This window comes from Diadema antillarum, unplaced genomic scaffold (genome assembly GCF_040938485.1).
Source record: "Diadema antillarum isolate AM-2024a unplaced genomic scaffold, OU_Dant_1.0 scf00000091, whole genome shotgun sequence".
Lineage (NCBI taxonomy): Eukaryota > Metazoa > Echinodermata > Echinoidea > Diadematoida > Diadematidae > Diadema > Diadema antillarum.
This window is the reverse complement of record NW_027270980.1, coordinates 1,488,820-1,500,853: the sequence shown is the minus strand read 5'-3', so window position 1 is coordinate 1,500,853 and position 12,034 is coordinate 1,488,820. Positions and strand designations below refer to the sequence as shown.

Sequence of the window (12,034 nt, the reverse complement as noted above, 5' to 3'; positions counted from 1 at the left end):
CAGTCATAAATTTCCTTTCGTACAAGCATGTTAGTACAAGTTCGCGTCGAATTATTGACACCAGTAAAACCGTGAATTCCTGAAGAAATTATCACGCTAAGCTACATGTAGGAGGTCGGAACCTCTTGCTGTCTTCCGCAATTATTTACCAGCGGGAACTTGAAAGAACATTACGGGTGCCATGAGATGGCGGAGTTCATCAAGAATTCTCGGAAATGCCGGTTTCCGTTTGAACCCCAGATTTGTGCTGATGTTGTCAATGTCAGGCTTATATGCGACAACAGAAAGACAACAGCAATGAAAGTTTCGCTGTGTTCAGACATACAAATGAGAAACGACACATTTTATTGTTTCCCGTAAACGATATGTTGTCGAGATCGAACAGCTGAATGGGAGGTTAAAAATGTTGACGTGACATTTAGGGATCCATGTTACACCGCATCTCGACCACGTTTAGATGCATGACAATATCCTATGACGTGTGGACGTGACACTTTTAGATCAGTACTTTTCTGTCACGATACTCTACATTCTCAATTTACTCGATGCCCCCCCCCCCCCATTCCACCTTACACAAAAACGGGGGAGAGAAAGAAGAGGAAAATGCGCTTTTAATTACGGTTGGAAGTAACAAGGTCATTGGTTGGTTTGTTCGGGTTGTCATTGTCGTATAGGCGAGGCCCGGGTCCAAATATTAAACGTCTGGGATCAGTTATGGAGGAGAAAGAGGGGATTACCTGTCATCCAAGCCAGTTGAGTCATTTCGTATTTTTATCACGAAGAAATGAGTTTGGCGCTGTCAAAAATCACTTGGCAAATTGCCGGGAAGTGATTTCGTCAACCAAGAGTTCATGAGCGCCACGTACGCTTAACTGAGATAATGATTGTCCTACTGCATCGTCTGTGTTAATTTTGCAATGTCTTTTAATTTTTAACTCCTCTACTTATTAATTTCGCCTATTCGCGTCTTAAATTGCATGATAAATGTTAATCCATACACCGGAGACAATATTTCTTCAGAACGTCGGGAGGGGTGGAGGGGGAGGGGAGGGATATCTCTGTATGGCGGTAATTGCACAGACACTTCAATGTTGTGACCCTGCTAATCTCACAGACAGAGCCGAGCTAGATATTCACTGTCGTGAGGGTTTAGGCCTATTTTAGTATTCTACCGTTAAATTATTTTTTTAAAGATACTGTTGCCAGTCGTTTCAAAAGAAGCTTGATCATGATGGGTCATTTTCAGAAGGACAGTTGTTTCTACTGCAATGAGTTTGAGTGGCATTCGTAATTATTCGTACTAATAACTTTATTTCGTCACATCTAAAATACCAGTATTCTTATTTTGTCGCATTTGACTGTAGGACCATATAGGGAGCCTCCAGGAATTTTTATTTTTTTGATATCTTGATCCTAAAATTTAGCGAGCATATATACACCAAAAGCTGTATTAATTAATTACTTTCAATTCCGTTATTCATTATTCATTTGTTTGATTTTTATATTTCATGGGGGGTATACGTGACTTTCATCGTTATGAAGGTAAAGGGTTGGATATTGCCATGAACACAAAAGAATCTTAAGTGAAACATTTATACAACAAAGACTAATAAGCACATCATATATGGAGACAACAACACACCACTGCTTGTTTGTAGTCTGGCACCCAAAATTACAATGAGAATTATTATTTTTTCTTCTTTTTTTTTTCTACTGTCACAAATGTTGAGCGCGGAATAGATGAGTATCGTCAACTAGGAAACCTTCAACAATATGGACAGATAACAGTGCAATCGGTCCATTCCAAGGTAGAGTTATTTTACCCTTTATGTCAGCACGTATCACATCCGGTCAATGTCTTGACCGGAAATAAACCATCCTTGATATGTAGGCCCTCTGAAGTGCTTCACTAATTTTCAAAGACATCAGAAGAGGTCAAAGATGAAACGAAACGAAATATAATGATGTCGGTACGGTGTGATATCTCATACTGTAAAACCAGGAATATTCGCGAGTTGTCACTGCCATGGCATTCAGTGCATAGAGTGCAGACAAGAACTTTCACGTGCAGTTTAACGCGAATCTTGGCTCCTCGCGAAATTTGCGAAGATTTCATTCACGCGAAAATTTCTGATTTTACGCTAAACAATTCTTGAAAGAAAATACAAATTGCCTGTAAGTCATCATGGAAAATTGCTGTTACTGTTAGAAAACAGAAACTTCATGTTGTTGTTCACAGATAAGGAATTTGTCCTTATGATGCATGGAAATGTACACAAACAAACAAAACAGAAACCAAACGATAAAGTTTGTTTAGAACGTGGAGTTTACGTTGGGTATATCACCCAGACATTCTGGCCAGTTTGGTTTGCGGTATTCTGATTTATTACCATCCTCTTACGTTTTCCTACACAAAAGCACACACGCAGACACAGTGCGTGCGTGTGTGTCTGTGTGTATCTGTGTGTCTGTGTCTAAAAATAAAGGTTTTGTTACCCAGTATGAACTGGAACTTGAGAGCAAGCACACGCCCTCGTCCCTGACTCAATGTTTGGACACCGAATCCACTGCGGTAAACGCAAACAAGGGAGATATGGTTTGCATAATGAACTAAAACTATATAGAGAGTTTAGTCTTCTCTTCATATACATAAGAATACGCATGTATTGTACCTGTCTTGTCTGTTGTATATTATTATGTAATTATGGAACTATCCTCATTGAAGTTTTACAAGATGAACCGATGCTATAAATCATTGGAAATAGTGCATGTATTAATGAATACTTCTACAATTCTATAGTTGTGTGGTTTTTTTTTTTTTTTGGTTTTTTTTTTTTGTAATTAGACTGGAAGGCCTCATTATGCACTTTTAAGGAAAAAAAATTAGGCAAATACTTTTCATTGCTAAAGAGACAGGCACAGAGGAGTTGGGTCTCTTTATACTATCATGGACCTCGTTGTAGGTCCATGCTGTCACCCAAATACGCTGTGTTTTTTTTTTTTTTTCACTCTCTTTCGTCTATACATAACTGAATTAATCTACTTACTGGAAACAAGATGTCCTTTCTTAATTTCGTTTTACACAATTGCCAAAACGAAGAAATTCGAAGATCATGAAGCAAATGTCATTTATGACATAAAATGTCTGGTTATAAACTGGAAAAATCATCGCTTGAAACAACGCTGCAGCTTATATTTCAGGACAAACAAATTTATCAGGCAGCTGTCAGGTATTTCTCTGCTGTTTTCTGTCTTCGCAGAATATAATTCCTATAGACTATGAGTAAGTCAAGATGTAAAAACCTGTCAAAAGTCTAAACATCCATATATCACTCTGATCGAATGAGCAATGAGTTGTGTTGAACAAAATAAAATGTGACAGTTGTTTCGGGAGTTCGGTAAAAGAAAATGTAGTCTTTTGTTCATTTTTTGTTGCCGAAATCTTCTCGTTTTCATTAAAACAGACTGTAGGACATCTCTTCAAAACACATTCCAGAGGGCTGTTGTGATCACCTTCATCTCATATACCATCAACCTAATCACAGATATTACAAATGCTTTGAAAATGCTTGATATTTTGTCCGACTTCTCTTAATGATTTAACGAACTGTTTTGTTTTGTTTTGTTTCGTTTTTTAATAATCGCAGTTGGCAATAGGCAATCACGATGTGGAACTTTTACTACAGCATAAGTACAAGCGAAGTAACTTGCTATAAATGTTTGGAGAGAAACTGTACGATATATTAATGTTTGATTTCAGATCTACTTCACTTGGATGTAAATCAATATTTCTCGGACACCTTTAGGAGATATTGCATCCCACTCTATAAACATGCCTATGACTGATTGATTGATAACGTACCTGTCCGATCAGTGGCGTATCTAGGGGGGGGGGGGGCAAGGGGGGCACGTGCCCCGGGCGCCACTCCTTGGGGGCGCAAAAAAAAAAACGAAGAAGAAAAAAAAAGAAAAAAAGAAAAAGAAAAGAAAAAGAAAAGAAGAAGAAGAAGAAGAAGAAGAAGAAACTCACCGAAAGGGGGGGGGGGCAGAAAACGAAATAAAAAAAAGATAAAAACAAAACATAACGATGACTCGGACAAAATGACAATGTTTATTGTGTTCACACAAGAATTCGATGTTATGTAAGCTGAAATACAACAATTTTCGGCTCGCTCGCTGCGCTCGCTCTCTAAATTTCATAAAGAAGAAGAAGGTAAGAACAAAATGAGATGATGACGCGGACAAAATGACAATGTCTATTGTGTTCACACATGTCATTTTATATTTAGCAGGCAAAATGTTTCACGGAGCAGCGGCTGCAATTTCTTTCGTTCTGAAGCGATCGCCAATTGGATCAAAAGAAGGCGCCAACGGTTTCGAACATACGGGGGGGGGGGGGCGCAAAAAAAATCAAACAAGATAAGAACAAAACGTACTGATGACGTGGAAATGTACAAATTTCGGCTCACTAATTTAGAGTATTTCTTCAAGTCCTCAGTTTGTTGGTAAAAATCGTTATCTATAAGGCCGTCACTATATCTTGATTGATTAGAATTGTAAGATTTGATAAGCAAAAAATGACAAGAGTTCCATGTTTTGTAAGCTGAAATACAAAAATTTTCGGCTCGCTCGCTGCGCTCGCTCACCAAAATTTATCAAGAACAAAACGTGATGATGACGCGGAAATAAAAATACAAATTTCGGCTCACTCGCGCGTCCCCCCCCCCCCCCCCCATTTAGAATATTTTTTAAAGTACTCAGTTTGTTGGTATAGATAAATCGTTATCTATAAGGCCGTCACTATCTTGATTAGAATTGTAAGATTTGATAAGCAAAAAATGACAAGAATGCCATGTTTTGTCAGCTGAAATACAAAAATTTTCGGCTCGCTCGCTGCGCTCGCTCGCCAAAATGTATCAAAATTCATTACATTTAAATCACCCTCAAAAAGACCCCTTTTAAGGGCTTGAAAAGCATATCATGTGGACTTTGCTTAAAGTCCCTACCGGGATGGCGTTGGGGTTGAACACTAGTCTTTTTCAGAAATTAGGGGCGCAATTTTCGCGCTTGCCCCGGGCGCCGTTTTCCCTAGATACGCCACTGTGTCTGATGATACCGATACACCATGATTATGCATCGAAACACTTCAATCCTATCCGATTAATGAGCACTTGCCAAGTTTTGATGCCTTACACATTTCACATCCTCCAAACATGAGAATGCACTGATTACATTCGAGGAGGCTGTGTTGGCTCTCCACTCCGGTTATCAAGATAACTGATTTGTTAGCTTTGGACGGGGCTTGTAAATTCAATGATGATCTTCCCACGTGATAGGGCCTAATTGTATGTAAAGTGTGTCATATTAGATAAATTGTAGCTGTTATCTCGGCTAAGCGCAAGTTTCAGTTCAGATCGCTGGCGACAAAATCCAATTCATCTTCGCTGATCGATGACGCGGAAATATACTAGTAATAGCGTCGGATGAATACCAAACAGATACTGCGCTGATGCCTTTCACTATCTTCATGAAACTTGTGTGAATACGACTTCGTATTATAGGGGAGATACTTCAAGTTTTGCTCATTAACCGCTTTAGTCCCCCCAATTTCTTTTTTTTGGGGGGTTATTGCAATTATGGAAATTATGATAACAGTTCTTTTTTTTTGGGGGGGGGGGGGAGGGGGAGTGGGTGGGTGGGAATGGTTTTAATCGACAGTTTTGAAATAAGAAGTTGTAATATGTTTCAAGATATTCCTATGGGGGCCTACCTATTACCTTTATTTTTGCAAGCTACCGGCCAAAAATGTAAAATTTGAAAACCAATACACTGTCGAATGGCATATTGAATGGTCAATGGGTTATCGACTAATCGCTCGGCCTTAGCATGCTCAGTGCTCGTGATGTAGTGAGTTGACAATACATGTAGTCTGGTCGGAAAGTCGTGTTGAGGAATCCAGCTGTTGTCACTGTTACTTTGGGACTGTGAGTCATTATAGGAGCGAGGCTTCGAGGGTATTTTGGTATCTTTTGGCATTTATTATACAAGAGCAGCCGGGTGATGCTACCACACCCTTGTCATCATCACTAATTAACGTACAGTGCTGGATCAAGATTTGTTACATTTTCTGAAGTCGTTGTATATGGAAATACAATGTCCCTTTATGCAAAGATCCCTACATTGTGGATGGGCCGGGGGGGGGGGGGGGGGGGGGGCTTCTGGGAAAATGTATTTACAATGCGTTGGTAGGCTTACAACGGTACATTACAACAGCTAATTGAAATAATAATGATGATGATGATAATAATAATAATAATAATAATAATAATAATAATAATATTAATAATAATAATAATAATAATAATGATAATAATAATAAATAATAACAATAATAATAATGATAATGATAATAATAATAATAATTATTATTATTATTGTTAGTAGTAGTAGTAGTAATAGTAGTAGTAGTATTATAATTATTTTTATTATTATTACTATTGTTATTATTGTCGACTCCTTTCAATTCATTAGAGTAGCTCTAAAAACTGTTCAGTCTTTCTTATTTATTTTTTTTTCTCAAGTTTACTTGATTCAAGTGTGGCTTTAACATTATAAATTCAATTTGTACGTTTGTAGTCATCTGAAACGTATGGGAACAACTTGGCTTCCATTGTGTCAGCAACGGCATCTACATTCTTAACTCACTTGCCAAAATTGCAGGATTCAATACAGCACTTGCATTGTATCATTTAAAAGAGCAATAAGCTCATATATACATGGATTCATCTTTACAGTCGAATTCATGTAGGCCCTAAATAAAAGTTGTACTTTAGCCATAGGGGGAAGGTAGTCCGCTATATGGAGCTCTCTTATTTTCCCCTCAGAGAAAATATGAAATGGGGTTATCCTCGTCCGTTCTATACAAAAATTGTTCATGCATACTCAGTCATTAGCCCCGTCCCGCAATCCCCTCCACCCCCCCCCCCACACACACACTCACATTACCATTTAAGTGACCCCAAATTGACCCCACAGAGAGGTGAACATACCAGCGTATGGTATCGTTTTCGATAGTTGACGATGGGAAACGAACATTTCCGACTCGCCGAGGCCAAGTTACCCCGACCGTTGAAGGTCCTACACCCATGGCTGAGCGAAGACATCCCCAGGGTGTATGATACACCCCTTACGAGAGAGCAAACTCGTATTCTGAGACATCCAACAAGTAATGGCTCCCGTATGGAAAGTAGTTCATCATACCCAGCGACAAAGAAATAAAACTCTAGAACAAATATCTAGACATCGGCCCGAGTTTTTTTTTCCTTCCCCGTGAACTTCAGATGAAGCAAGATACTAATTAATAGTAACCAATGTAACATACTTACAAAGCATCAGACTATAATATAGCAGAGGGTTTTGCTACAGCACGGACCCGGCTGTAGTAACGATTCAGTAATGGACAGTCATCTACAGCTATTCGATACATGAGACCACCACAATTACTATAAAAATATGTCAATGATAATGAACTCTCGTGTTGTTTGTGGATGTCTCAGCCGTTTCAAAACCGTTTTCATGAAGCAAACTTTTAATTCCTCTTAGAATGGTATGGTCTTTAATATTCATTTAGGACTAAATGGGTTTTTATAATATCTCACAAAATTTAAAAGCTGAATCTTCATTTCAACCAAAATTGTAGGCCCTACCATCCCTTTAAAAGTCATGACCTCTTGAAAAATAATTATTATGGTTTTAGTAACCGGCCGTCTGTATCCTGTATACAGCAAAGCAAAGAAATGCATTGCATGTTGTAGTAATTCAGCACGACCGCAGTATTCGCCACATACTGAGAAGAGAAAAGTACGATACCACATGTTCTCAAACGCCCATGCTGTGTGAGCAATGTTTTAAAAGCGATGCTAGAAACCCCCTTTGCTCCTGCCGGTGAACTTGTCAAATACACATGCTGTAAGTCTGCTTGTAGCAGATCTAGCATTCAATGGTAACACGGAGCTGACTTTTAGTATCGTAGGCATTTTATTTAGTATATGCACTATAAAAGCAATCAACTTTTAGATCATTACTGTGCATCTGTTTCAAAAGTTTCTTGGTACGCATCCGGGAGATATCAGTGTTAGCAAAATCTCCACCTCAAAAGTATCCTTCGGAACCAGATTGTACAGTATGTGACACACATGAAATCGATTTTATTTTATTTCAGTTTATCCTGTCAAGGCCTATTTTCTAAACAGGGAGTGTCATCTATCCCATATTATAGCTAAACACAAATAAATGATGGAGGCGTATTTCATGTGTAATAGTCGTTTGTCTGACTTATTGAAATTCGAGTTTTCTTTTGTTATTGTTGGATTTTTTCTTTTTTAGATTCACACTCCCGCATCAATTTCCTGTAGCTTCTGTGCCGAAAAACAAAATCTCAATCGTTGCCTACGTAATAAGTGTTCCTTATACTGTCTTTGCCTCTTTTCATCTGGTGTCGTTATTGTAGTTGCCTGATATGAAATAAATAGCGTGAGAGAAAAAAGAGCGGTGCAATAAAGCATGAGCGTGTCTTAATTTCCGCCGTACATTCCGCTTCACTAGCCGAGTGAATCAAAACAATTCCGAACCGGGTGTGAACACCAGTCACATGTACGATTTCCCTCCATTATTGCTTAGATTGTTTGTTTGTTTGATAAAATGGTCTCTTTACTACACAGTCATCAACATAATGCGTGTATATTATACAAGAGCAATGGCACACATTCGCAGATACACTCACGTTACATTAATCAATTTTCTAGTGAACTGGATCTCGACTACAGTAGGCCTATACACTGACTTACTTTTATGGACACAGAATTTCGTATCGTTATACTCCAATCTATTACGCATTACTACATTGCGCGTGTTAGTAATCACTCTATCAAACCAAGATAATACTACATGCTTATCATCGCAGTGCGTGGGTTTTTCTGGTCATTCACAAATTATGATGATTTTTTTTTTTCTTTCCGGATGTGGTGATGAGATCTAGCGCAGGGTTTGAAAAGCTTGTTTGTGGGTACGAGTCAAGTTTATTCATTATCCGTCCGACTCATTTTTTTTTCTTTTTTTTGTGTGCAAACGCAATGGTCCCTGAAGCGTGAACCGCTGATTTTGGATAATCTGTTGATGTCACTGACCGTGTCAGGGGCTCGTATATAAGCCTGTACACAACTCGTGATTGTCCTTATGTTAAGGGCATTGGTGAATTTCTTTTCCTGAAAATGTTATCACGTGTGGCAGATTATTTATCTGCTTTTAGAGTCTGCGCTGACACTGTTATATCTCTTCCGACAATAACGTATGTTTCAAGCCAAATACATGTATAAACAAAAACTGATAGCAAAGTTGACATTGGAACAAAATGATGCCACATGCATGCAACTTTCTAAATCCCTCAAGTTTGAGTTACTGATTTTTGTTGTCCAGTTGTTCATTGAAAAGAACGATTAAGTACACTGTCTTCTTTAGCTTTCTCCACAGATGTATTGTATATTTTATCACATTTTGTACATTGTATATTTTTCCCCATGTTAGGGCTCGTGTTCGTGGTAGACAGCGCAGACAAGGCGAGGCTATGGGAAGCACGAGACGAACTAATGAGGGCGCTAACCAATCCCTACATGACGCCTGGTATTCCAGTGGTCGTGCTCGCGAACAAACAAGATCTTCCGGGTACGTCATCGACATCACCTCTATACCAGAGCGAATGTTATCCTAATGTAGACTAGCCGTGCCATTTTTGAGACATTGGTTCTTGTGGAATTATGTGAAGAGATTTGTTGCTAGATCTCGCCCCAATCTTGCGTACCCCCTCCCCTTCACCCTGAAAAACGACCGTGAAGAAGAAATGGAACAAAATAACAAATGAAATGCACCACACTACTCCACGCAGAGTCAATCCCTGTGGTCATCGTAGAACCAATGAACGAATGCCCAAAAGTTCACGTCCAGTTACTATTGGCGTGGAAAAAATACACATCAAATCAGGATAGCGACCAAAGTAGCCTGAGTACATGGACATTGTGCAGCGATTTGTACATTTACTTTTGAATAGAAACAGGTGTATTTTAATGCCAAATACATTTTTGAAGTAATACACTGAATATTCAAAAGGAATGATTTTATTTGTAAACGTGAAAGGAAACATCTACTCTGGAGATGATAAATTATATGCGCAAATTCTGAACGTGCACGTATCAAAACTTCCCCTCAAAGCTTGACTAAAGTCTGCTGCGCGCATATTTCTGTTGTACTAAAGTTGGCATTTTCGGTATCGCTTTTCTTTCTTCATATGGCATGTATGAGATACTTCTAGGGGGTTTGTATAGGTTTAGACAAAAGACAGGTAAGAGGCGTACTCCTGATTTATAGCAGGTGAATGTTAGGATTATTATATTTCCCCCTCCCCCCCCCCCCCCCCACTGAACTCTAACAATGAAAGTGAAACGTTTGGCATACGTTGCTTTGCTTCACAAATCGAATCACCATTCCTTCTTCATCGCTATTGATCTATTGTTGCAGCACACGACATCAAAAGTAGGTGCTTGATACTTTGTTACGCTTTCCGCACTATAGAATTGTTATCATCTATACCTCCGATCAGAGAGTGGCAGATTTCTAGATACCAGTTCTCCAGATGAATTCAACATATTATCATGACTGATTTTTTTTTTCAATTCCTACTGCGTCTTCCAGTGGCCTTTAAACTATCGATTCAAACAATGTATTCAATTCCGCACTGGTTCCGTGAGAATTTACTGATATTACTTTTTGTTGTCTTTCGCCCATTATCCTGATGTCACTGTACAGTTGAAACTAAGCTATATATAGAATACTCTTCCATTTAGAACTGTCAAACCGATGTATCTGCGTGAATGCGAATGTCATGATTTTGTTCTTTCATTGTTTGAATATTTTCAGGTGCTCTGAGTGCTTCAGAGATTACGGATATAATGGACCTTAAACGACTTTCTCCAAACCACCCGTGGTACGTGCAGCCCACACAGGGAAACACAGGCGTGGGACTGCACGACGCGTTCAAGGTCCTCGCCCGGATGGTCAAGCAGTTTCACAAGGACTTGTCCAAGGCAGAGCTGATAAACCGACACGAAAGTGGACCCGATGCGACAGAAGTCTGATAGTGGCTCGAAAATTCTCGGACAAACTCATTAAAACAGACAAGTCTTAGGAGCAATCTACGAGATGGAAATCAATACTTCCAAATATCAAATATTCATCTTTATTTTTCAAACTATTTTTTTTCCCCTGCTGATGGAACAGCCTGATGACAACAGTGGGAGATGAACATGTCTGTAGAAACCTTGTGTTTGTGCTCAGAGACGAATTGCCTCGGGACTTTCCGGAGGTTTTACGTGTTATGCATTGCATGTCACCTGGCTCTGTTTAGTGTCAGGGAGAGTCTGGAATGGAAATGGCGATAGAAGAACCCGGAAGTGAAAGTCATTACACCAAGCGGTCTTCATTATGATGATGGAACACTCACTAGAAGTGCAGACTTTATTAGGCCTTGTCAGCATGTCTGATGTCGGCTATTCACAAATAATGGTAGGCCTACTGAAAGGCCTCGACGGACGTGTACAGTCTAGATTCGCCATATACGTGCAATGTATTGTTGCCTTTTGTGAACTACACTCTTTCAAAACGCATCGAGTTCTTCCAATATACATTGTACCGTGAAGGGAGCTAGCATTTTAAACTCGCTCTCATTTCACCCTGTGTTATTGTCTGATATTAACAGGTAAATATGGATTTCTGTTATCACTGTATGCTACAGGTAGATTTGCATTCATAGAGAAAACGTCCTCCAGTGATTGCGCCATCATTGTGCAAACGCCATCGTTGCGCCCCCACAATCTAGTATGAAGGGGGCCCGGGGGAGGAGGGGGGACGGGGGCGGAAACATAAGTTTGTTACCTCCGCCGAAATGGTTATAATATGTTTTTGCTGGCGTTGGCTATGTCATCTG

The 12,034-nt window shown here is 39.3% G+C and overlaps 1 protein-coding gene across 1 annotated transcript in view; it reads left to right on the top strand.

Moving 5' to 3' along the window:
• The window catches only part of LOC139718184 (ADP-ribosylation factor 1-like 2), a 41,608-nt gene extending 29,785 nt beyond the window's left edge, over positions 1-11,823 (top strand). Inside the window, exons 3-4 of the mRNA XM_071629664.1 lie at positions 9,583-9,720; positions 10,969-11,823. Of these exons, the coding sequence (XP_071485765.1) occupies positions 9,583-9,720; positions 10,969-11,186 (356 nt within the window). The 3' untranslated portion in view covers positions 11,187-11,823. The remainder of the gene's footprint in view (positions 1-9,582; positions 9,721-10,968) is intronic.
• The last annotated feature ends 211 nt before the right edge of the window (positions 11,824-12,034 follow it).